This window comes from Molothrus aeneus, chromosome 1 (genome assembly GCF_037042795.1).
Source record: "Molothrus aeneus isolate 106 chromosome 1, BPBGC_Maene_1.0, whole genome shotgun sequence".
Taxonomy (NCBI): Eukaryota; Metazoa; Chordata; class Aves; order Passeriformes; family Icteridae; genus Molothrus; species Molothrus aeneus.
In genome coordinates this window covers 128,435,835-128,463,667 of record NC_089646.1, presented here as the reverse complement: position 1 = coordinate 128,463,667, position 27,833 = coordinate 128,435,835, and the positions used below count along the sequence as shown (strand labels likewise).

At 36.7% G+C, this 27,833-nt stretch overlaps 1 protein-coding gene across 29 annotated transcripts in view; it reads left to right on the top strand.

The window, feature by feature from the left end:
* The window catches only part of RIMS2 (regulating synaptic membrane exocytosis 2), a 444,895-nt gene that overhangs the window by 188,083 nt on the left and 228,979 nt on the right, over positions 1–27,833 (top strand). For all 29 annotated transcript variants that reach the window (XM_066564735.1, XM_066564614.1, XM_066564744.1 and 26 more), the window contains one exon: positions 1,005–1,930. In XM_066564735.1, the coding sequence (XP_066420832.1) occupies positions 1,005–1,930 (926 nt within the window). The remainder of the gene's footprint in view (positions 1–1,004; positions 1,931–27,833) is intronic.

The window sequence follows — 27,833 nt, the reverse complement described above, 5'->3', positions numbered from 1 at the left end:
AAATGTACAGAGGTTATAATTTCTGCTGGTACTAACACACCACTGTAACAACACAGATGGGACATCTTAGCTTCACTGTAAGCAAACAGGCATCTGCATGATGCTTACAGAACTTGTCATGCTTCACACAAAGAGTTTCATTTTTGCAAGATTTAATTAGTTTTCTCATTTTTACATGCCATTGCAAAGCTAAAGTACTTTACTATTTACAAGGCAATACTGGGTCCAAATCTTTCAAGCACAGTTTAATAATTCTGTATGGTACCTAAAACAGTACAGGATGCCAGTTTGCCAGACACCCCACAGGCCATGCACACTCTGCACTGACAGTTGTTTTTCCTTGTTGTGCAGAGACTGCATTTCCTTCCTGGCTGTTAAAATAATGTTTTCTCTCCTATCAGATAGACAGAGGCAGCACTTTCCCTTCACAACAAAAAAATGTGGTTTGTTTTCTGAGTTCATCTGATTTAGAAAAGTGCTGCCATTGAATCTTTGTTTTCTGCCCTTGGCACAAATTATAGTTTTGTGGTAACTGAAATGTGTGTTTTTGAGCAATAACAGCTGCTAAAAGAGTAAACTAACTGAATGATCCTTCTAGCCCTAATTTTCATGGTGATTAAAAAACTCCATTAAAGAGAAGTATATGTTCAAGTTAAATTGCTGTAAAATGATTACAAAGGATTATAAAATGTTGGTACTTGTAAAGCAGTCATGACTACAAAGTAGCCTAAGTGTTTGCATTCTATATTTTATAAAGTCACATCAGCATTTTTCCTTCGAAGCTGTTTTTTATTCAATCTGCGCACTGTAAGCAGATTTATAGCATGACATCCTTTCTTTAATTTGGTACAGAAAATGTGAGAGCATATTTACAAAAAATGCAATGAACGTATTTTTTTCCAATCAGCTGGTCATATTATCTTTTAACTAGCATTAACTGTATATTTGTGCTACATAAAATATTGACAGGATTCTCTTTCTGCTTTCTTGCCATGATTATTTAGGAAAAGAAGCCCTTCAATATCAAGAGAACAGAGCAGAAGATACGACCAAAGGGACGAGAGAGACGAATACTCACAGTATGCTACATCAGACAGTGCGATGCCCAGGTCACCATCAGATTATTCAGATAGGCGGTCACAGCGTGGGCCCCAGTTGTACGAAGAACCTGAACTGGGTGATTATAGAGATTCCAACAGAAGGAGCCGCAGGCGTTCCAAGGAGTATCCGGTAGAAGAAGAAGATGCGCAAAGCAGGGAAGAATATGAGAGGCAAAGGAGGGAAGAGGAATACCAGGCACGATACCGGAGTGATCCTAATTTGGCTCGTTATCCAGTCAAGCCACAGCCATATGAGGAACAAATGCGTATCCACGCTGAAGTGTCCCGCGCGCGTCATGAACGCAGGCATAGCGATGTCTCACTGGCAAATACAGAGCTGGAAGATTCTCGGATGTCCATGCTCAGGATGGAACGGCCATCAAGACAAAGATCAGTGTCTGAGCGCAGGGCCGCCATGGAAAACCAACGTTCATACTCTATGGAAAGAACTCGAGAGGCTCAGGGACCAAGTCCCAATCGTCAGAGGACCACAAATCATAGCCCTCCTACACCTAGGAGGAGTCCAATTCCTCTGGAAAGACCAGACATGAGGCGCTCTGATTCTTTAAGGAAACAGCACCATTTGGATCCCAGTTCTGCTGTTCGGAAAACAAAGCGTGAAAAGATGGAGACCATGTTACGGAATGATTCACTCAGCTCGGACCAGTCTGAATCCGTCAGACCTCCACCACCAAAGCCCCATAAAACGAAAAAAGGAGGTAAAATGCGCCAGGTTTCATTAAGTAGCTCAGAAGAAGAATTGGCATCCACTCCAGAATATACAAGTTGTGATGATGTAGAGATTGAAAGTGAAAGTGTTAGTGAAAAAGGTAAGATTTCTAATTTTTCGATTGGTTCACTATATAGATTTGATTTGCTTTCTATTACTTTGGACATTTAGCTATTTAAAATGGTTGCAACCACATATCTACAGCCCTTCACAGATGACTCAACTTTGTTGTGATGGGAATTGGGATGTTTTTTTCTGATTTTGTGTTTCATTTACATAAATGTGATGATTTATGCGGAAAAGAACATCACAGCTCCTATAAGTATTTGGATTAGTTAAAGGAAAAAACATGCCTACTGAAAAACCTATCAATGAAATCTGCAAAATGTCTAAAGCTGGGCTGTCATATAAGGCCACGGTTTCATGTTCTTTAATACCAGATTTGCGTGCTCCTGGATCACAATGAGTGCATATTTGATCTGGATCAAGTGTGGGTGCATGACCGCGTTTTTGTTGAATTAACTGGAGCACATGATACAGCCCTTATGCCAGTTTCACGCTGTCTGCTGCAGGTTAAAGAATGTCTGATCTGCAAAAAGATCTGTGTATATAAGGTTAACCCACTGAAGTTTTGAGACAAATTTAAAATGACTGATGCTGTTTACACCAATGGAGGTTTCTTTTTCTTGTGGTGCTATGATGAATTTTGATTTTAGTGCTTTTTAGAAATAGTTTTGGAATGACTTTCAGAAAGAAAACTAAGATTGATTGAAATTACTTCCCAGCCTATAAAAGGATAATTTCTAATTAAATATGAAAGTATTGGAGACCATGAATATAAACTCAATCAAATGAATATTATGAGTTCACTTACCCTCATTTATGTTGTTTTAAGCTTTTTTTGAGTTATTATTCTTATACCAGTGAACCTTTGTTACTTCCCCTAAATAGTTATCTGCTGTTGTGAATTGTGAATAGAAAATTTACTACTATTTATTTTATTATTATTAATATTGTTATCAAGTTGGTTCTGAAGCAAGTAATTAACTTGAGTAAGTGAAATAACTCTGAATTTTCATATGTCAATATCCACAACCATGGTCTGATAAGTAAGGAGCAAGATTGTATAGAATGGAAGGAAATTTCACCACGTCAAAGTAGACAGTTGCATGTACTTATGTGAAACAACTGTGCTGAAACCTTGACCCCCTTAGTCTTCCTGATGAGTAGAAAAAACTTATACCAACTTTATGGTGTTCATGATTTTGCTCTTAGAAGCAACCTTGAGAAAGATAGGACCAATCAATACAGGGGAAGTATTAACAAAATGTTTATTTAATGCCATTCAGCGCAGGAAATGTATTATACAAGATAATATAGACAATATATTTTTGTACACATAACAAAGCATATACATTTAGGATTATAAAAGCACAGAATCATTTAGGTTGGAAAAGATCTTCAAGATTATTGATTTCCACTAATTTAGCACTTCCATGGCTTCTAACACATCAATAACCCTTGTGTCTGCTGCTGCACGGCTCTCTATCCCCTACCTCCATGGAGACAGCAGAATGAAGGAGCCCACTAGCACAACGTCTCTCAGACACTGGAAGGGTGCTGCCTAGTTTATCTGTAACAAGTCTGGTTTCATGCCTTTCCCCTTCAGACCTAGTTAAAAGCTCTGTTGATGAACCCTGCTAATGCCTGAGAAAAATCCTTTTCCTTTTGAGATAGGTGACCCCCATTTGTCATCAGCAGGCGTGGTGTCATATAAACTGTAAACATGATCAAAAACCCACAGAATTCTGCTGGTTACACCAGGCTCAGAGTCAAATATTGGTCTGCTGGATCTCCCTCTCTTCCCTCCTCATTTCCTGCAACTGGGAGAATAGAGGAGAAGCCCACTTATACTCCTGGTTCCTTAACCTGTCATCCTAAAGCACTGATGTCTCTCTTTGATTGCTCTTGGATTTCTTCTTGCCACTTTTCTGCCCACCTGAAAAATCCATAACTGCTGAAGGCCTTGCCGGGATAGGAGCCTTTCCCTTCACAGCTGGGTCTCAGGGATCCACTGGACTTTGACAAGAAGTGGGTCTGGTCTACATATTGGGCCTTCTGCTCATTTCAGATGAGAGTTTAGAACATCCTCTACAATTCTAACAATTCTAGGTTCTCTGTAATAAATTCTAGGTTCTTTGTCATCTTACAAAACTTAGAGCTTTCACTTAAATGATTTTGCATTTTAGGTGTCAAAGACAACATTCTTACTGATAACAATAGTTAATAATAATGACAATGTAATGTCTGTCCTGATTTCTGAAGGAGTGAATGAAGCTAAATATTTGTTATACAAATTAATTTAAAAAGCTTGCAAAGATTTTGCAGGGAAAAAACATTCTGTACTATGCTTTGTTCATCTTGATTGAATTAGTGTAATCACTTTGTAATGACATACAGAGTTTAACTGTGTCAAAGTGGCCTAGTGGCGGCCTGCAGCTGAAACCGATGTGGAGAAAACCTTGGTTTTTCATAAAGGAGAAGAGCAACTGCTTGAACTGGGGAAGGATGTGACTACTTTGACTGTGTCTGCTCCCAGCCTGTGCTGGGGATCCTGGGCTGGGGGAAATGACCATGCATAGCACAGGAAGTCATTCCAGCAGTAACTCCTGTACCTGGAACCAGAGCCAGCTGTGCCAGGCTCAGCAGCCCATGTCACATAATCAAATAATATCCTCAGACCCTCCTACTTCTCCCCTGCTCTTTAACCACTGGAGTGGCATTTTTTGCAAAGAGGGACAGGGACTCCTGTGCAAGAAATGTGGACCTGGCAGCATTGACATGAAGGGCTGGGATGGTGTTTGGTGGGATGAGATGTGCTAAGACCATGGTCAGGACCTGACACTGACAGGTGAGTTCATTCTTTAGAAGCTCAGGAAACAACGCATGAGAACAGTGCTAAATGGACATAGCTGAAATTACAAATGTGTTTACCTGAAACTTAGGTTGTACCAGAATTAGACATATTTTTCAGAGTGAATTTTGTGCAGGTCTTCGCAGACATTGAAACTCTCTTTAGTGACATAACCGAGCACCAGTTTAATAGATGGCCTCTGCCTTTATCTGTGAATAGGATGAACAATTCTTTCTTATTGTGTTCAGATTTTTCTGAAACTAATAATATTTTCTCGACATTATGTAAGAAACCCTTCTTCACTCTTGCTGTGAATACCAGACTTCTGTAACTGCAAAGATGTCTCAATTTACAACACTTATTGCCAGTCCTGAGATCAGTGTAGCAGACAGTTCAAAGCTGTATCTCCATGACAGGACCTCCTGGCTGTCTTAGGAAATACACTTTGGAGGAAAAAAAGAAGTTGCCTATATGTTTTGGACCAAAATATTAGGTATATTGCTATTTTCCCTAATAATGAAAGATCAAAATTGCTTAAAATGTTAGAGAAAAACAATTAATGAAATGCCAATGTTTTTATGAAATTGTGAATTTTAAATGGCTGTAAAATAGCTCCTTCATCACTAAACCCAGGGATTATAATGACATTATAAATGTTCTAGACTGTTCAAATCACCAATTCTTTCCCAAAAACATCTCAGTTTACATGGTGCAGTTTGAAGGCTCTGAGAAATGTGGGTTATAAAAAAAGAACATTTGTGATGGTATTGTAGCTGAGTCAACTATGTCACCTACAGAGGTCCAAATAAAGCTGTATTTTGTGGTGTGCAAGTCAGGCCAGCCTTTCTACATTGATTGTCCAATTTAAGTGTCTTCTATTGCGAGGGACAGTTAGAGTACTTTTTTACCTTCATGTTCAGTTAGATGTTTCTCAGTGCAATTCTAAGGAGGAGGCCTTAAGGGGAGGTTTGAAAGGGCCCCCATAATTTGCTAGCCAGCATGAAGCAGATGTGAAGCTGAGTGGCTAATTCTGTGTGTCCACAGGCTTTACAGGTAAATTTAGAAAATCAAACAGTACCACTGCCCATGTGTTCCTTATGGCAATACTGTCACACCTGCAGTCTGCCAAAGGACCAATATGAAGAGACTCAGGAAAGCTTGTGATCCCTGGGGTTGTTTTACCCCCAGTTTGAGCAAAGGCACGAGAGAGGTGACCTGCGCCGAAGCTGGGGTTCTGTCTGCACCTTCCCCAAACACTTGAGGGTCTTAAAAACAAGTCTTTACAAATCTCTCAAGCTCTAGGGATTCAGCAAGAGACAATCTCTACGTGGAAGAAGAGAATTCATTCAAGGAAATCTAGGTGTGTGATGGTTCTAAATATTGCCCTAATTCGTTCAAAATAGAAAGTAGGACATAGTAGATTCTCCAATGATGGTAAACAGTTCAGGCATACATGCAAACCATGCTCCCAGCACTTTTCAGAGCACCCTGTGAGAGGTATCTGTTTGCACAAATGGTGGCTGACATCTAATGTGGGTGGAATCTGTGGTGGGAAAGTGAAATGTGTTTGCGTTTTGTCAGTTCTTAAATTTAGTGTTTGCTTTCACTCTTATTTTATTAAAACACGATAGCTAGTTAGTTTTTATTGTCAAAGAAACTCATATGCATAGAAAGATAGAAACCTTTAGGTTGGAAGAGATCTTTGGGATAAAGTCCTACTGTTAACTTAAGAATGACAATGTCACCACTCAACCAGTGTCACATCCATGCCTTTTAAATACCTCCAGGACTGCCCAGGGGACTAGTGAATCAACTAGTCCCCTGGGCAGCCTGTTCCTGTTCTAGTGTTTCATAACCCTTTCAGTGAAGAATTTTTTTTCTTATATCCAGTCTAAATTTCCCCTGCCACATCATGAGGCCATTTCTCTCCTTTCTGTTGCTTGTTACTTTGGAGAAGAGTCCCACACCGACGTGGCTACAACTCCTCTCAGGTAGTTGTAGAGGGTGATAAGGTCCCCCCTGAACCTCCTTTTCTCCAGGCTAAATACCCCCATCTCTCTCAGCCACTCCTCATAGGACTTGTGCTCCAGAACCTTCACCAGCTTTGTTACCCTTCTCTGGACTCGCTCCAGCACTTCCATGTCTGTCTTGTAGTGAGGGGCCCCAAACCAAACCCAGTATTTCAAGCGCAGCCTCACCAGTGCTGAGTACCAGAGGATGATCACTGCCCTGGTCCTGCTGGCCACACTTTTGCTGATACCAGCCAGGATGTGACTGGCCTTCTTAGTCATCCAGCTCATATTCAGCCAGCTGTTCACCAACCACCTAACAAAACATGTGGATAGACTCGAGCAATCTTAAAATATTAAACATCCGTGTGTTGTTGATTGAAAGCTGCAGAGTGCAGGCTGTCTGAGCAGAAATGTGTGCTTGCAGGACCAGGCGAAAATACACTTTGTCACTAAGCACATTAAAACATAAATACGTAACCTTGCACTGGCTGTGTTGTGGTCATTTACAAACTTGTGAAGGGCCGTCCTTTTTCGTGATAGGAGCTAAAATATCCTCATATCTGGAATAGCCTCCAGGGCCTACTTGTTTATTGCAAATTTGAAACCAATCTGGTAGACATCCAGTTTAGTTTTTGATGGAGAATTAGGTCTATTTGAAAACAATATGCTTGTCACAAGTTAGAAAAAGTGTGGTAGCTCATGGTGTGAGAAGCAGAAAGCACATTTCCTGAGTGCTACTGCAAGAACAGTGAGTATATTACATGAGCAGAAATGCCAAGGAAGTGGGATTCCATCAGAGAGCTCTCACTTTTAAATTCAGAGAGATAAGGGACCTGATTTCAATCTTGCTTGTGCCACTTTCATACATCTTCAACAACTTTGGCTTCAAAGTTACACTGAGCTAAATTAGATCAGAACGAGGTCATTGTTTCTAAAATTTGTTTCATTCAGGTTAGAAAGTTCCTGAAAGTCTAACTTCTCTGGAACAAATTATACTAGAAGGCAAAATTTCAGGATTGAGCTGCAGCAGTTGAACGAAAAGACTAAATTTTCACAGAGTTTCAGTATAGAAATATATTACAATTCAAAGTACAAATTTTAAATGATCAAAGCAAAATTTTCATTTAAAATGGTGAAATGTTTGACATGTTTTATTAAAACAGATTTCAGAGAGTGACAAAATTTCCTTTTATAATTTCACTTAATATTGCAGTTTAGGAGATTGTGTTTTGTTTTTGTGATTAAATAACTTTTATTTTTATAGACACCTCTACCTTTTATGTAAGATAAATATAACTTGAATATATAAAGAGTTTGACTGGAAATTCAGAATGCTATTATTCCATTTTTTAATCTTACTCCTATGAACTACCTCTATTTTAGGTGCAAATATAAGAAATATTGAGAGATAAGAAATATAACACTTTTCTCTGTCTATTTTTAAGCAATAAAAAGTCACTGCTTTGAAAGTACTTCTTATAATATTGATTAAGAAGTACCTAACTACTTTAAAGTATTAGTATTGCCTATGATATTTTTTATAAAAAATGTCTTTCACAGATGTATAGATGAGAATAGAACTAGAATGTTTAAAGTTACAGAAATTTCGAATTGTAGAGAATTTTAAAAAAAAAGTATTGCTAAACCTTCTCCTAATTACACACTTCCATGGTACTTAGAAGACATGAAAAGGGTGTGACCTTTGCAGCATTTAGAGGACTCTACTGTTACATATTTTAAATTTGCAGTAATTTAAAATATTTGTGTAAGCCAATAACATCCCTCACTGAAAAAAGCCCTGCCTTTTCCCTATTCTTGGCTGCATATTCACATCCTTATTATCACTCCTGCTGGCAGAAGCATTCAGGCAGGTGCACACTGCATCAAGCCAGGAAACCTTTGTGGGGTAACTCTAACTAGGTGAAAAGATGGTAAATATTAACATTAGAAGCTTCCTTATAAAATGATGATTGTCCTCTAAGATTTTAGAATACATGCTGAAAAGATGGTGTGTAACTTTGCAATCTCAGAATGTGAGGATAGACAGGGATTTCCTGAAATCAGGAAGCAGAAATATTTTCATATAGTAATCAGAGCATACAGAATATTTTATCATAGTTAAATGAACATGAATAATTTCCTAGCACATAAATTCAAATAAAAATGTCTAATATTCAATTTTCTTGTATACCTTCTGTATAAAGATGTACAGGAATAATTAAAACTGTAATTCTTTAATCATGTTTCCTTTTACTCTGTGATTTTGCTGGAACTATGGCTGTAGGTGAAATGTTGTCTGGGCAAAAGATTGATAATCTTCTGAGATAGTGTAACACAAGAGCTATGAATTATTACTAAAGTATTTTAGTGTATTTGTTGTAGTTATCTGTGGTTTAAGGTCAGATTAAGTTTTTTATTAACAAAGCAACATGATTTTTAATATTTTTAACCTATGAATCATTGGAACCTAGCTTTAGTTTACCTTTTAACACTAACTGCAAGATGTATGTATGTATGTATGATTCCTTTCCCCTGGAATTTATGAAAGTATTCTATTCTGAAGGTAAGGATTGTTCTTTTTCAATTGAAACTGTAGACCACTGAATCATATGGGTGACCAATATTAAAAGTATCATAAACAATTTTTGCTTTCTCTGTACCCCTTTTTTATCTTTTTGAAATTTAAATAGAAAACAAAAGAAACTTGAATTATCATTCCAAGATACTTTTTTCACTATCCTTTACCATCTTGGCAGGTGGAATATTTGCTGAATAAAATCAATAAATATCCATTAACTTTTTAATAGTGATGAAAGAAATTTTTGTACAAACATGGCTGGAAAGGGAGTCATCCTATGAAATGCAAGGCTTCCAATGTAGGGAATTCTTATCTTATTCAACCTGCTCCATTTATTTCAAACTGCAATTACACTTTAGCTAAGTTAGAAATTTTTACTTGATAATCAAATCTTGCATCAGGGCTAAGTGCTAATAATTAATACAGATTTGGCACAGATAAGACAAAATGAAGACCTACTGGATTCTATGTGAAACATTTCAGTTCTTTACAATGCCATGCGAGAACAAAAAACCATCATGGAGTTTTTCTTTTCAAGGTTTCTGAATATTTATGTAAATACTGTGATTTTTTAGTCTTTTTAACAGAGTCCCAACAAACAGAAATTATGACAACACAAAAAGAAAAACACCCACATGTACTGTCTCCAGAATACATGAAGTGTATTTTTCAAATTATAATTTTCTTCATGCTTTGATGAAATCATTTTTCTTCTAATGAAACAAAACAAATCTATCTGTCACAGATTATACTTTGTGTCATTTTAGATTATGTTAGTGCTTTCCTATGGCATATTTATTATTTATTGATTTTGCAGGTAATTTTGTTACCTCTTCCGTTAACTGTCAGAAACTAAAGGAGTCACTGTCAAATAAATTTAACTAATGAAAAAATTATTTAGTTGGTTGTATTTTATCAATTGTGTGGTTTGGGTTTGTTTTTTTTTTTCATTTTCTGTAAAAACATGTCTTTCTTCTTCTGTTTTTATTTTGATGTGTATTTCATTAGAGATAGGATAATCAGTATGGGAGAAATAGAGAGACCAAAGTGAAGGGGAAATAAGCAGAACAGGCTGTACATATGTCATTCATGTGAGAACTGTTCCTCAGATGCTCTATCCTTTGGCCCTGTTGTCCCAAGCTCCCCAAAATGTGCCATTCAAGACCTGGAGTTGTTCACAGAAACTGCTTGAGATTAAACTAAATATTGTCAAGGGTGAGACCTGGAAGCATATGCTTGTCAGAGGAAAGCATGTTCTTTCCATCTTCTCACGGTTCTCACTCCATCCAAGTCTCATCCATTGCAATTCACAATCTGGGTACCAGGAAGAAATATTTTATACAGATGGTCTGGGCAAGGTGGCACCAATTTCTGTGTCCTTCTCTGTCTGGCTGTAGTGTCAGCTGCAGCTGTTCAGGAGCTGCTGTGTAACAGTGAAGCTGCTCCTGGGGGGAAGGCCCTGGCACAAGTGTGAGGGGTGAGACAGACACTTGGGGCAGTCCCAAGGAGAGTCCTACAGAAACCCTTCCTACTCAGAGCCTCAGCAGGTGCTGAGTGATGAGTGCCTCAAAAATCAGGCCGTGTGCCTAGGAGTCTGATTATTGATTTAGGAATGCAATTTCACCCAATTTCTGGCTAAGTTGAAAATTCTAGCTAACTTTTTCCAATAGTAATATTCTGTCAAAAGTATATTTAAAACCCTATATATGTGTTTTAAAGTTTTTGGTGTTTGTCAGTAGCATCAAAAAATTATTAATGCATTTCTCCTCTGATGGTCCACTGATGATGAAATCCTTATTTTAGGGGGAGGATAGAAAAAAAGGATGTAATGATAATGAAATTTATGATAATTAAGAAAATGTTAAATAAAACTGTTTGAAGAGGATTGGGTCATTGCAGTCTATCAAATTAGTGCTAAGTGGTTTTTTTATAAAGTTGTGTTGAGGAATTTGTTTTGCTTTGAAATAAAAAGTATCTACTTCTCTCTTAAGAGTGAAGTTTTATGCTAACATATATAATAATATTTTTACCTTTTCTATTGAAGTAGTCTTATCATTCATGGAAAGAGTAAAGACTATTGCACAAAGAAAATAAGAATGTTTAGCCCCCATTGCTTTTTCTTGGTTGTAAATCATAACTTTTATTGCCATAAAGTATGAGGCTTTGAAATGTGAAAGGATTAAAAAAAATTAATTCCTAATTTACTTCAGAAAATATTTCACACAAAATGTATCATGCTTTTCCACTAAAATAGTGACATTCTATAATATTCATCTGTATTGAGGACAAAGCAAGTCTTCAGGCTTTTGGTCCTAGCTATTACTGAACGTGGTTGGGCATTGTCACATGTTTACAGAACAATTACATAATAAAAGAGAAGGGGGAAAATGGAGAAATATCTCTCAGAAATTTCATGGAGTTCCCCCATTACTTACACTGCAGCCTGGTCTCCCTTTGTATAACCCATCAAAGTCTTTACATTACTCAGTGGTTTTTCTTCCCTTTACTGAATTTTCAATTTTTCTATAGTTTTTTTCACCCTTCCCTCTTTTTTGAAGCCATGTAGTTTAGGCAATGATTTGTTTGATCATGCTGCAGCACTTAACAGGCTTTCAGACTTGAAGATACTTTTGAAAGAGTTTATTTCAGTTAGTATTTAACTTGCTAAATTGTCAAAAGTGCTGTAGAAGTCAGGTACATCTGATTTCTCCATTTCACCTCACTGATTAAGTAAGTTGTTTCCAAGGAAGGGTTTGAGTAGCATTTATGAGCATGGAGAAGTAGATTGTGAAAGAAGTGTGTGATATTGAAGCTTCAGGTTTATGACTCATCTGTTGCAATAGAAAAGTGAACCTAGTAGCCTGTATTCATGCAACACTATATTCTATGTTAAGATGTTCTTTTGAAATGTGTAAAGGCAGATGAACTGAATGAATATGTGCATAAAAAACACCTGTGTCACGCACTGAGGTTTACACCAGATTGAAGGCACCAATTCTTATGAAAATGTACTCAGATCAGTGTTATTCTAGAGAAATATTCAATAAGAGATAGTTCCTGTGTTTATACTTTCTGCCTTTCTGAACATCTAGATTATGAATATCTTTTAGGTTCCTAGTTATATAACCTGTTTACTTGGAAAATGTAAATATATGGGCATTAGTTATATAATCTAAAAAGAATAAAATAAAAGTTTTCATCACAAACCTCCATGACTATTTACTGTTTTGCCTATTTATAGGTCATTTTCTATATACATCTATAACAAGAAAAGGCTGAACTTGTGATGCACTATGAAAGATGTTTAGATACCACACTTCTTACTACTCCTAGGAAGTGAATGTATGCAGTACATTTCATTAGAATTTATAATTTCTAATAATTTTGCCATTTCTGCATATTATCATTTTGTTTAAATTTTTTTTCTGAGATTAACTCTGAAAATCTGTTCATACTGAAAGTTTCTAAAAGATGAGATCCTTTGAAAAGTCTTCATGTTCTGTTTTAATCACACAATTTAAATACACTTTATAAAAGAATATTACAAAGTCACCATTTTTTAAAGCTAGGATATTGATGTGTTGAAGAAATTGAATTTATTCTTGAAAGCTTCTGACTGAGGAAGGTCATCAGAATTAGGCTTGAACTTCAGACTAATATCCCAGCACAATTTAAAGGGCTGCTTTTTAAAATTTTTTTTAGTGTACAACATATTTTTATAAGGCTGAAAGTTCTTTTCTGACATACGTAGTCCATTGCCTCAAGTCAATCATTATGAACCTTTACAAAAGTCAAAGCTGGTCAGTAGTTGAAATCTTCATAGATGTAATTCAGTATAACCAGAGGTAGTTGGAGAAGGTTTTCTGCTCTTTGCTTTGTGTTTGTAGTATTGCAAGAAAAAATTAATCTCTTCAAACCCATGAATTTCATTGTAAATGTATAAAATTTTCATGGAAACTCAGGCCAGTGGAGTGGGTGAACCAATTTAAAGACCCCATAAAAAGTGAAGTCACCAAGTGCTAGGGTCCCACTTCAAGAGACTGAGAACACAAGGTTTTATCTTGAAGTGTGGCTCAAAAGGGTGAGCTGTGGTGGGCCAGAAGCTCATTGTCACCTGGAAGGAAATCATCCTATCATCCTCATCCTATCTCATGATTATTTATCTGGACTAAATCCATAATTTACTTGACTTTTAGTAAGCCGTTTTAGGTGACTACTGGTATGAAACTAAGCTGCTACAACAAACGAACACATTCCTTTCACCTTAATAAGCTGAAGAGTTGCTATGGCATATCACCTTTACCAGAACTGGCACAAAAGAGCACAGTCACACTGCTGGGAGTAGCATGGAGAAGAGTGAGAGCCATGCCCAGTGACAAAGAGCTCTTAGATAACTCAGCTGCCTAATGGACCACATTTCCACTAAGCAGTAAATAATAGTATGACTTTCAAGCAACACTGGCAACATCACAGGCAAAATTGCAAATTATAAAGGGTGATGTAAGTGACAGCTTGAGAAGTGACAGAGTAGGTGAGAACCTCTTGGTATTCCTATTTTCCTAAAATTGAAACCACATATCTTATCTAAAGATAGGTCTGCACTGCAGCCCAAAGCATGACTGCAGCTCATCTTGGCAGATGCAAACCATTTTGGAGGGCAGCAGTTAAAGTGCTGATAGCTGGAGCTGCAGAGTGCTGACTGCTGAGACCCTGGGTAAATATTCACATGATGAGTGTGTGCTGAGCTGCTGTGTCCATGTCCTTGTTACTACAGAGGCTCTGCTGTTGAACAGATACCCTGTGAGATAAGCAGCTTTTCAACCCTGGCCTCTTGGAAAAGGATGACTAGTCTAAGCAGTAAGCTTGTGCAAATAAGAGTCCTTTATGGCACCTGTGTAAGATGAGAACAAGCATCTAGGAAAATGCCAGTACTTTGTGTTACTACTGTAGGTTATGTTCACAAAATATATGGTTGTGGCAAACTTTGTACCAGAAAAATGTCTTATCTGCTTAATGTTGTTGCCTTTTTTACTAATAGTTTTCTGTAAGAAAGGAAAAATGCACCAAAAATAGATACATAATAAGGAATCTTGACATGATTCTCATTCAATATTTTCTGAGCCTGAATTTCTGTTGTTCCCGTCTCTTTTTATCTGTACAAAGTAACTAAAAAGTGGGTGTAAGAAATTAATATTCTGATTTGCTAGCATTAATACTAACACCTTCCTTGTGTTCACTCCACAGTAGATCAGATGATTAGACAACATGCATTGCAGGGGAAGATAAAAGCTTTATTTTTCAGAAGTGGTAAAGCCTCAGTGTGTCTATGAAATTCAATGAAAGCACAGAATGCTTTAGTCAACACCTTTGTTCTTTTTAAATATCTGGAAAGAGACTTGTACACAGTGCCCTGTCTCTTTGAGTGGTTTACATTTGTGTTGAGTGAGTGTGAAATCCCATCACCCTTTGAAGGCGCTGACCTTCAGTGACTGTGCAGATTCAGCTCACTGAGCATTTGACAGAGCTGTGAGAAGCTCAGGCTCCCTTTTTATTGACAGTAAATTGTGCTGTAAGAAGTACTATGAAAGTACATTGTATTTATGTAATTTTGTTCCTAATTATAGATAACAGTTGCAGGTCACCTGTTTGAAAAAAACCCCAGGTTGTAGCACTGTCTCTGACTTCCTGCTTTGTCTTTAGGTTCTATATCAGTGAGACTTGGCTGTATGTGTTGGATTTGTGCTGTGGGATGATTTTTTCTTCTTTTTTTTTTTTTTTTTTTAAATCCCCATAACAATTCAGAAGATGTAATTCAGCCATTTTGAAGAATGAGTCTTCAGGAAAATGTCTTGTTTTGTCCATGTTAAAACACTTAAGACACTAATTTGAAGTGGTGCATAACCTTCCTTCTGAGGGCATGCATTTTATGTCACTGAGGAAAACTGGCAGAGTTTATTATAAGCCTCTGAACAAAAATCATAATTCACAGAGGCTTAGGAGAGAATTTTTAGTGTTTGGTTGCTCATATCTACTGTATGTATCTCTGCTGTACTTCTTGAGGCTGCTGTGTATAACTGCAATACATAGGGACCTTTCCTAAGGAATTGAGTTGTTTTGTCTTGCATACTCATAGCCACAAGAGGATTTCCCCTTTAAGTGCTCTGAACCAAGGCAGAATAGGATTACAAAATAAGGACTATATATTTTGTATTCTTGATATGTCTTCTACATCCTGCTGACCCCAGGACTCCTTATGTTGGTTGGTGGGAATTATGTTAAATATTGTTCAGATAGTACTCTCTGCAATTTAATTAAAATCATTATCATAAGTTGTTTGTACTTATAATAATATTGTTCCTTAAGTAAATTCCTGCAGTCTAGACCTCTGGCAGAGATGCACTAAAATACATTATTAAGTGCTTTCTTTGGCAATAACAAGGCATAGAAACTGTCTCTACTGTTCTCTATTACATGGTTCTTGTCAGTTAATTGCAATGGGATAAGCAAGCTCAAAAAACAAAACTTCAGGAATTGCATTTTTTGAAACAAATTTCAATAAATTTTTAGTTTTTAATATATTTCATCTCTCTTTTAGCTGCTCTATATTTTTCTCAGTATTTGCTATTCTTTAGATCTTTCTAGCTGAATTTTTTTTCTCCAATTTTGTTTTGAAAACTCTGATGCTGTAAGGGTAGAAGTTATTAAAGATTTATCTTTGTATGATTGCAGCTAGTACAGTTGCCAAATCTTTTCTAATCGTATTTGTCAAGAGGGGTTGTAAATAATTTTCAAATGGATTGCCTAATAGCAAGTGACAAAAGGGAATTCAACTCAGTTGTAGAAGATTGATGGATTTGAGTTTTCCCTTGCATTTTAGGCTTTGGATCTGTATTCATTTGTTGATCCTACTTCATGAGGTTTGTTTATTTTATCTGTCACTGAAGTTACATATACAACAGCTCCCAAAAGCTTTACTGTTCTTGGAGGACAGAGTGGGTAGGGTGTCAGTGTGACTCCTCGAGGATACAGCTGCAGTTCAAGTGTTGCACAGCTGTGACTGGACTGTATCACATCAGCTTGTGATGTCCTAGTGTCCTCTAAAATGTGGATACACATTTTTGCCTGTCCAATTTATTCTTTATTAGGCTGAGCCTTGCTGGGGTGCAGAAATATTTTGGTTCCACAAGTATATGCCAAGTAGCTGGCGTTTTCATTTCCATGCTACCTACCCCAAAACTTTCTCAGCCCCTCTGGCTCATCAGAAGCCTGGCTAAGCCTGCTTGGATGGCTTAGGAGTGCACAGTAGGTCTTTTTCAAGGCCAGGGATCTGGCCTGCCTATCAGAGGTTTAAATTTGGTATTACATAGCATAATCCACCAAATGCTTTGGCTGTTATATTCCCTGTAAAAATAAAGCAGATTTTGCTGAACTAGACAGCCCCATCGGATCATGTACTTGCAAACTATTTATGATAAAAACATAAGCATAAAATTGTTGCTGTATTTCCAAATTACAGGCTGAGGAATAGTCAAGAGAGTCCTAATCCTTGACTGCTGCTTTTAGGTACTATAGCAATAGAACCAATATAGTGCAGTCTAGAGTCTAACTTGGTGAACTGACAATGTTTTATTGAGCAGGAGAGCTCTGCTTTAGGACTTGTGGAGTGTTTCTGCTGCTTTTTTCTAAACTATTTTTATAGCTTCACAGAATTTAGAATGAATAATTACCATTACAACATCTAATGCAGCCTGCTATTTATCATAGTCCATTCAGTGACATGCTGTTAATTTGTTATTGAGCTCAATAACTTGTATTACTGAAGAACATCTCGTGCTTGATCAAAGGGCATTTCTTGAAAGGCATCCAGCATTTGTGTGAAGGAGAGATCAGAATCTATGATGTCTCTTAAAAGTTAATTAAATAGATGATTTCTGTTGCCATTTAAGGTGAGAATTTACATTCAAAACATTAATCTAGCCTTGCATGTATTTTAAACCTTCATCTTGAAAGATACAGTCTTAATTTTATGCATTCTAAAGCATCCTGGTAAAGTCAGTGGAATTAATCTTAAAATATAAGTTTCTGCATTTGCCCAAGACTGTGTGTAAACAGAAATAGACAGCAACACTCATAGCTACATGTAATCTGGGCTCCTAGGATTGCTGCAAATAGTAAAACTTCATCTCATTAAACTTGAATATATCTTCATTAATAATTATGAGGACTGAGCCTATCGAAAAAAGACAAAATAACCTTAGTTCAATGCCTAAACAGAACTCCTAACTGCTGTGCTCTGGAGTTCAGCTCGATGTCTTTTCCATCTTTTAATATGAGAAGTTTTGAATTTAAAAGATGTGAAGAAATAAGCAGAACAGATTATACTGTGTTTTAATTATAGAATGATATTTATGTTTGAGGATACGCATTGCTGTGTGTCTCATATGAACTGACTGATTTGTTTTAGGTTTTCAAGATAGTCTAGATGTTGAGAGCTAACAACCTGTAAATAGATTAATATTATTTAAAGAGGAATATTAAAATTAGATAAAAGTTTATATAGGAAAAGACCTGCAGAGAAGAGAACAATAGGTTTTTTGGGAAGAAATTCAAAAACAATTACATTCAGAGTATAAGTTCTTTCCTGCCCTTTAAAATGAGGATCCAAGAAAATGGTTATTTCTATCATTATCATTCCAGTGATAAGAGAGAATAAGATATATGATGTAATAATTTAGCCATTTATCTTACTAGAAAAAGATGCTTAGTGAATTTAAAATCAGTGAGGGGACGCAGTTCTAAAATTATGTGAGGAGAAAATAGAGATTTATAATTAGGCTCAAATGATTCATTAAATATCTTTTGTGTACTTGAAAATTGGAAATTTGCTTGGAATTACTGAATTCATGACTGTTGAACTTCAATACACTATTTTACTACATCAGATCTAGAAACTGTATTAATTTGAAGAATTGAACAGTCAGATCATATTTAAAATGGAAAAAATGGGTTTTATGACAACTGAAATTAAAATATTGAAGAAAGAATGAAAAATAGCTCAATTTCATCATCTATTTCCTGAATTATACAGTTGTCAAAGAGTGAGAACAGACATGAAGTATTTTTCCTGTGGACTGCAAAAGAACTTTTGTTCTTTCAGATTTTATTTTCTTCCCCTGCAGTTTTTATTGCAACCCAACACATTGTATGGTGTGGGGCACCCTTTGGTCAAACTGGGGCCAGCTGTCCCAGCTGTGTCCCCTCCTAGCTTCTCATGCACCCTCAGCCTCTTTGCTGGTGGGATGGGCTGAGAAGTGGGAAAACAGTCCCTTGCCAGCTCTTATGGGGCAAACACTGAGCTCCTGGTGGCACGGGGGATCCTGCAGCAGGCTGATGCCAGGGAAGGTTTGTACTAAACAGTTCCTTCCTGACAGTGTGAGCAGGTAACATCTGCCTGAAGGAGCAGGTTAAAGTGCTTGGTGAAGGTATTTCTACCTTAAAGTACTTGCAATGAACTAAAGCAAAAATATTTATGTAAACTGTGGATACTCAATAAACCTGGCATCACGTGCCTTAGGAGGCCTTTTTATGTAGAAGTGACATATTAAGACTATTAAAATAAATGAAGTATTTCATGTTTACTGAAAAGAACTGAATTTTCTGTGTCTCTAAGACTGATGTATTGTGTTACTTGGATTGGTTTGAATTTCTAACAAGATGCAAATGAGTAAAATTAGCAATTGAATGTATCCTCAGAGGTAAGTGCCATCCCCTTGTGTGCTCTGAACTAGAGCAGCATTTGCCATCAGACATTTCTACACGTTTGTGTGTGACTGGTAATAAACTCAATAGAGTGGCTAGGGTTACCAGCATGATCACAGTTTGCATAAATACAATTATGCCCTTTCCAACTGAGGGTTTGTTTGTGCATCTTTGGCAGAAGTGGTAGAAGAAGAAAGCAGGTCGGACTTTGCAGCTGATTGTGTAGATAATGTCTTGGATGAGTTTCAGGACTAATCTAAGTAGGCAGCAGCCCAGAATAATTAGGGTTGGTGAAATTGCCCAGTTGATTATTTTGCATGCTGAGCTTGCTGTTGCTGCTGTAAGAGAGGTTTGTGTTTGGTGCAGTGGCTGCTGCTGAGGACAGGGAGAGGATGAGCTGAGTGGTTGCCTCAGGCTGCAGAGACAGCCATGGCCTGAAGGAAGCAGGAACAACAAACCTGGTGCTGAATCCTTAACCCTCACCTCCATGTTCTCTGCCTCCTTCTCCCAAAATACAGGACACCACTAGCCTTCAGTGCAGAAAATTTCACTTCTTTCTACAAAATTGAGAAATTTTTCTTTGGCTCTGTACGTGTCTGCTAACATTTCTGGTCTCCTGCAGAACAGAGGAGATCAAAGGATGAGTAGATGTCTTTCTAATTAATTTTTTCAGATCATAATCTAAACCAGCACATTGACCACTCTCCCTTTGTCTCTATAGATGATACCTATTATAAGGATGGGAATAGTATGTGCAAAAGTAGTGTTGCAGCAACAGAACAGCTCTTTATGGTTGATGGGCCCTTAAAAACAGTTTTTTCTTCCACAGGAAGAATTTTTTTAAAAGTTATTGCTACTGACATCTATAATATCTACAGTCAAAACCAGAAAATGAATTGATGACTGGAATATTAAAGTGAAAATATGAATGACTCTTTTTCTTTCATATTCTCTAACATCCTCAGAAGGAAAAAAATCCCACCTGTTAAGGGGACTCTCACATGTGCAAATTGTTACTACTGGGGAAAAGGAGAGGTAATAAAATGAGGATTTTGGCATTTTGGGCTCATTTGTATTTGCTAACTTTGTTTCTTCAGTTTAGGACCATAGTATTCATAAAAAAAAAAAAAATCAGGAAACTTCTTTCCCATTAGTTTTTTTGGGGTTTGTTTGTTTGTTTTTTGTTTTTATTTTTTTTTTGTGCAATAGGTACAGGAATATGGAAACATAATATTTGAGAATAGGCAGGCTTTTAATCTCCGGACTTTAGTTTGGGGTTATACTAATTGCTTTGCTTTTCTCCTCCTTTACTTTGCTATCAGTCTGGACAATATTGCTAACTACATCTGAGTTTCTCATACTAGTTATGATGGTGGTGATAGCATGAAGTCAATTCAGAAACTGGGCAGTTTTGGAACTGCTTATATAGAAGTCAAGAAAATGTCAGAGAAGGAAATGAAATGTGGTGAAGGAGAAAATGTAATAATGATTCTGAGTGTATTCCTGAAGGCTGTTTCACCCAGCCAGCCCCTTCACAGGTTTCTGGTGTGACCCATATAGGTCATCAGCAGGAAGAGCAGTGCCATCAGGAATGGTGAGTAAAGCAGCCTGAAAGCAAAGGTTTGGTCTCCAGGATGACAAAGTGAGAGCTGCAGATCCTGATGGCCAGTGGCATCTCCACGGTATTCTGCAGTAGAGAAATCTAGGCTCTGCAGTCAGTGGGAGTTTTTGTTCCTTTTTTAGATGCAACCAAGTTTATTTGTTGAGAGGGGCATTATCATTGATAATAAACCATCAAAAAGTGTTTTCTATATTTAACATCAATTTTTATTTTAAATGTGCATTTGAAGAGTTTGCACAAAGACCTAGACAATGAGATTATTTTCTGTTGAATCAATCTGGCCAGAATATTTTTGACTTCCCTGAATTTAGTAGGAAGTTTCTCAAATGCATCAATTGGAGTGAGGATTTGTGTTTTAATTACAAAAAATGAATTCAGTTAAGTTAAGCACTTTCAAGAAAATCTGTTTTAACAAATGCAAATGCTCAGCCACTTTCTTGCAAAGACTAATGTTTGCAGACTAGATTTTTCTGCTAGAAGCCAATAGAAGCTGAACATGACAGTTTGTGTAACTTTTCAGTGATCATTTGACTCAAAATTCTTAAGAAATCTTCTCAAGTAAAACAACATAAAAATTGAAAGTGGTAGAAAATTTTAATATCAGGCAAAAGCATGAATGAAAAAAGATTGTTAAGTTATAAATACTTAAATATCTGACTTGGAAGCACATCCACATTTATGTGGAGGACCTGTAAAATACCTGGAACAACTTCTGCTTGCTATATACTACAAAAATTTAAAAAAAGAAATAAAGAAAAATGCACTTTCAATGACAGTATTTCTATTTTCTTAATTTTTATTTGGGAAAAGTCTTGAAAGTCAAACCTGTTTTTCTGGGAGCCATAATTTTGAATTAAATATTTTTCGCCTTTAAGAAAAGTCTGAATTATTTTCTTTAAGAGGAAACCAAAACTATGTTTAATTATTAGTATGGTAAACCTTTGCTATGATAATGTATTGGCACACCAGATAAGGTCTGCTCTCAAATGTCTGTGCAGATGTGACTAAGTAAAGCACTTATACATCTGCTGTGAAAATCATCTGCACATAATTATTAATTGCATCTGTGCCAAGACTGCAATGTTTTTGCAAAGCTCTGCCTCATCATTGATTCAAATTTTTAGTCTTCTTTCCAAATACATTGATGTTTTTTGAGGAGGTGTTTGAATTGCATCTATACAAATACTTCAATATGAAGGCTGGTGAGTTATTTTTATGATTTTATGAAAGTTTCTTCTCATGAGCAAATTTAGAAAAAAGTATCATCATGAATATAGTTTCAGCAACACAAAAGAGAATTGTATTGGTGGAAGAGTAAGATTCAAACCAGGGAAATTCTGAATGGTGGTGAATAGCATATGGACTTTTGAAGTCCAGGGTTAAAATATCTCTCTGATAAGAAGGTTGTAAGGATTACAACCTTCTTTTTATAGCATCACACATATGACTAAGCAGTAAAAAGCATGTCATCTACATTCTTTTTTCTAAACTAGGTTGTGCTGTAAAACTTGATTTATGTTCATGATACAATGTGGGATTGTAATGCAGTTGAAAATTGTGCATATGACATGTTTTGCTTCCATGATGTGCATTCCTCACAAAATAAAAGGCTCACAGTCTGCATAAATTATAGATGAGAAAAAATTTAAGTCATATGTTGCTTTTAGCCAGGTGCTTCAGCTAAAAAATAATAAAAAAAGTGTTTCAGCACTACAAATTCTTATGTATTATAAGGTTAAGATAATGTAATTTCAGAATTTAAATTTTTGATACTATGCTCAGGTAAAGTGACAATAAAATTTTGTGTTTAATCCAAATTAACCTCAAGGTTTTCTGTCCCAGATTTTATTTTTGCAGTTGTAGATATTTATATCTGCAGGGAGTTTAATTTTTCATAATTAGCTTCTTGATTCAACTTATTAGTAAACAACCTACACGTTCTTATCTTTTGTTTGACATTACTCACATTTGCAGAATAAGTTCATTTGAGATGGAATGCTCTCCTAAGACAGTGAGGAGAATACAGCACACTATTTGTTAAGAATAGAAAGGATGAGAGAATACAATCATTATAATGTAGTGCTCATTCACTGAGGTGAACTTCAAAGGGCAGACTTGTTCGTTGTGACCTTCTTTCTATGCTGTAATTTCTCTGAGTGTTAATGATTTTCCCTATGAAGGCAGCTTGTGAATATTTGCCACACAGGACACTTGCAGTGTGACAGTTATAAACTGCTGAAAAGAGATGGGGAATATAACTGAAAACTGACAAATAAAACTCCTTACTGCCTTTGCAGTCTGTAGGCAAACCAGGGTTTGTTGAGTGGTTTTGAAGAATGTCTATACTACTGGGTGTATCTAGCATGTTGAAGTCTTTAGTCAGTGAAAGATTATTCATTTTTCCCCCTCTGTTTACTTTTTATGTCCTGTGACATGAATAAGCAACCATCTGCCCTACAGAAGCCCTATAATCCTCTAATTCAAGTCTTTGGGATTAACCACCTTTTATCCAACCATATTTCTGTGTCTAGTCTCTAGTCTTTTTTCATGTTCCGGCCTTTTTCCCCTGCTAGTCTTGGTGAAAGCATTCCCCTTAAGAGAGACTTTTAATGTAATAATTGTCTTGGAAGATGAAAGCACCACCAATTTCTTATATTTTTTTCTTATACTAATATTTTTACTTCTTAGCAAACACAGGAATTAGGGCTTTTGTTTGTTTGAGGGGAAGAAAAAGGCTGTTTGTGACTTAAATTTCAAAAAAGCATCAGTTTGACACAGGATAAGATTGGATCAAACAAAGTAATCATATTCACATAAGAAATTTCATTAGGAAACAAACAACTTAGAACCTTTATATTATGGATAAAAATTATGTTCATTTGCTTGCGATTTGTTCACAGTGAATTCATTCCCGTGGTACTTTGGTGGTAAAACACTTGGCAAGTCATTTCCTAACAGTGATGGTTTAATTATATGAAAAAATATAGAAAGCATCTGCCAACCTGAAGAATCAGAATCATAGAGCAGGATCTGTCTTTGCATTTTTTGGCACCCTAGTAAAGAAAGAACAGAGAGCAGAGAGAAGAAAAAAATAATAATGGTAGCAAGGAAAAGGGAGGAAAATGGAACAGTGTGGACCTGGCAAGAGGCATTTGCAACACAGAGAACTGGGACACAGGGCTGATGTAGGTCCCTGCAGTAGGACAGGAGGGCAGTAAATCCAGGCTAACACCCTGGATTCGCATGTAAGAGCACTGAAATGCAGTGCAGCAAACAGAGCAATCATGAAGATAATGCCTGTCATTGACATGAGTCAGACTGATAGAACGGCTAAAAGCATTTCTAATGCAAATCTTCCAAGTTCTCTCATGGCTGCTCACTGCATGGCCCTTGTCAAAGATAATCCAAATGATTTGTTTCTGGAACTTTGTATCTTTTATTGCAATTTCAGCTTCGTGAAACAGCTGTTCTGTTTTCCTGAAGTTCAATGCTGGTTTGGTCAACAAACAGGATGGAATGACACGTTTTTGAAGAGAAAGTGAATTGCAGTGGGGATGAGGCATATTTTCTACTCTGAACATTTATTCTTTTGCTTGTGCGTATCAGATCAAATTAATCCCACTGACAGCTCAGCAATTAAAAGAGAGTTACAAATAAGCAGTTCTGCATACAAAGAAAGTAAAGGCATACTTCCTTCTTTCTTTTCAACTTTTGAATGATAAATTTTGAGGGAATTAATGAAGCAAAATTTGGAGTTTATTTCCCTTCAATGCTGTTAGATTCTATACTCTTAAGTAAGTCCATACAAATTTCCACTGTTTTACTCTTCCTTACCTAATCTTTCTAATTTGAAATATTTTGTGAATGAGATGTGGGATCCAGTGCACTCTCACAAGTCTGCAGACAGCAGCAAGCTGAGTGGTGCTGTTGAAACACTTGAAGGATGGGATGCTGCCCAGAGGGACCTGGACAAGCTCAAGAACAGATCCATGGGAACATCATGAGGTTCAACAAAGCCAAGTGCTCATGCTACACCCAGGTCAGGGCAATCTCAGTACTGATCCAGGCTGGGGGATGAACAGATTGAGAGCAGCCCTGCCCAGAAGGACCTGGGGATGCTGATGGGTGAGAGGCTGGACATGACCCAGCAATGGTCACTCACAGCCCAGAAAGCCAAACGTGTCCTGGGCTGCATCCAGAGCCCTGTGGGCAGCAGGGCCAGGGAGGGGATTCTGCCCCTCTGCTCTGCTCTGCTGAGAGCCCACATGCAGTGCAGCAGCCAGCTCTGGGAGTCCCAAAATAAGGATGTGGACCTGTTTGAAAAAGTGCAGAGGAGGCCACCAAGATAATCAGAGAGCTGAAGCACTTCTCCTGTGGAGAGAGGCTGTTAGAATTGGAGCTGTTCAGCCTGGAGAAGAGAAGGCTCTGAGGAGACCTTAGAGCACCTTCCAGTACCTAAAAGGCGCCTACTGGCCAGATAGAGATGGATTTTCTACAAGGGCATGTAGTGATAGAATAAGGGGGAATTATTTTCAAGTAGAAGAGGAGAGTTTTAAACTAGATGTAAGATGGTTTTTAAAAAGAGGGTGGTAAAACACTAGCACTAGCACTAGGATGCCCAGAGATGTGATAGATGGGAATGGGGAGGGGAGTTAGACTAGGGGTTTTAGAGATACCTTACAATCCAAACTATTCTATGAATCTACAGATTTATATATTTAAAGTATTCTGAGATTAAAGGGTGAAATTTGCTATACTGGTATTTGATGAAGAAAATAGGCAAGTATATGACAGTGGCCCTGGTGATGCTGTAAATCCATGTTGCATGCTACCAGCATTTTAAAACAATTTTTAAAATATATGAAATGAGTCCATTATACCAGAGAGATTTATTTGTTAAGGCCTTCATTGCCTTGTGAATTGCAATATGAATATTTTTGTATTATTTCAAAAGAAAAAGTTTACTAGCATCAGGAAATTCATGAACATCCAGAAAAATCCATGGTTTTTGAAATGTTTCCTAAACAGTCAATTCACTAGAAAAAAATGCAGGTTGTATATTATGCAATAATCTAAGCTTGCTATACACTTCACCTGTTTTGCTTACATCTCTGCATTGTTACACAGAACTCACAACTAAAGAAATAGAAATTAGAGACAAAGCAGAGAACTTGACACTGCCAAAGCATTTGCCATTTCTTATTAATTTGTTTTGTGTCGGTCATTATTTATAACAAAAATTGCTTTCATGTATTTCATTATGTTACTCTTAGTGGTGAGTCCTATTATTATTTGATTTATATGCAAATTTATAAATAAATTAAAACATGGGGAATGAATAAACTCTGAAGTTACTTTCTCATTCAGTGTAGAAATTCAGAAAAGCAAAGTGTTCATTAATCTTATGAGATTGTATTCTTGGCACAATATATTTGTTTAATAGCAGTTGTATTATTCCTTCTTCAGCCACAGCTGAAAGTGTTTTATTTCCTCTGTAAGATGACTTTAAAATTGGTGTTTTAGTGAAAAGAGCTGCCATCCCTGTCAAATCTCTTCACTAATGTTCTTTTGCTGTGTCCTTGTAAACACCCCAGAGATGTGGGAGGAAAAGATGGTTTATTTCTCAATTCCAGAAATCAGAAAAGTTCTGGTTGCAAAGCAAATTCCAGTTGGAGTTGTACAAGCTTGAAGAGGGTCTTGAGGTACAGGCTGATTTTCCTGTGGAAACAGTGCCTTTTAAGCTTGCAGTAGGGGCAGATTTCATCCAGAAATCACCAGACATCAGTATGGAGCTCCATATTTTATAGTTCCTTTTAGCTGAGCAATGACTGGAAATCTTAGTTCTATTTGTTCTTCGTTCTATTTGTGATGTTCATTGGCAACTCTTGCATTTTTTCTGGGAAAAGGCGACTTTCTGAAGTTCTTGTTTTGAAAGTTAGAGTTATATGAGTTTCCACTTATGCTAGCTTCTAAGAAATTACATGTCTTTTACCCAGCAGCAGGCCTTTAGAACTCTGCAAAGAAAATGAGAGAAAAGTACCAGCAATTGGTAGTGGAAATGCAGCATGGCAAGTGCATGTGATACTTAATGCTGGCAGACTGAAAGCTCTTCATTAAAGTATGGAACTCGCTTTAGGGAAAGATTTTAATATGCACTGAAAGTTGCTTTTTGCCTTTAGTTGAGAAGTATTTCTACTGGTAGGAAAGGGTACAAAAATTGAATTTTCAATTTTAAATGTTAATGTGTCCTGGTATCTGTTATCCTGAATCATGAATAATGAACAAGGCAGAGCAAAGGGCAAAATATGCAAGTCATGAATTCAGAAGTCAGCTGAGAATTTTTCTATTTCCTTTGGAGGCATTTATACGGATTATGGTTGTCTTTTTTACTAAGTAGAATGTTAATGCATAGTCAAAGCTAGAAATCTAGTGAGCTTGTTTATATCTGTAACTTACTCCCAGCAGAAACAATGTGATACAATATGTTATATGAAAAAACAGGAATAAGTATTGAAGCAGTGTGGTAATATTTTAAAATGTTGACTGTTTATAGTAATGTTGAAGCAGACATAATACTGTAATTTTTCTTTATCAAGTCCATTGTGTTCTCCATATTGTGCACAGTGTAGTGCAGATTTTGGAGGAAGTTCTAATGAGGAAGAGGCTGGGGATTTATGTTCATTGTGTGCAGAAGGGCTAAATACTGAAAACAATTGATGTAGAACTGACTAACAAAGCAGTATTCAAGATCTGAAAAATGATTATTGTTTTACTGCAATCAGATCTTTTTAATTGTGAAGTCCTGGAAAAATTCCATTAAATACAGCATTAGCTGCTTACAGAAAGACCAAAAGTTTGCAACTTTTCACATAAGGCTTTTGTAACAATGCACATTCTAGCATAATATACCTCATGTGACCCTAGTCACCAAAGGCAAATTGTGTCAAGCTACAAAAGTAATTACTCTTGACAGATGAAAATGATGTATTTAATTTTTACTGTATTTTACAAATTCAAAAATGAGAATTTTGTATATGAAGAAACACATTTTTCCCCTCAATTCTAAAAAAAATGTGCCCATGAATACAGTTTATTTAATGTGGTGTAATGATGGGCATA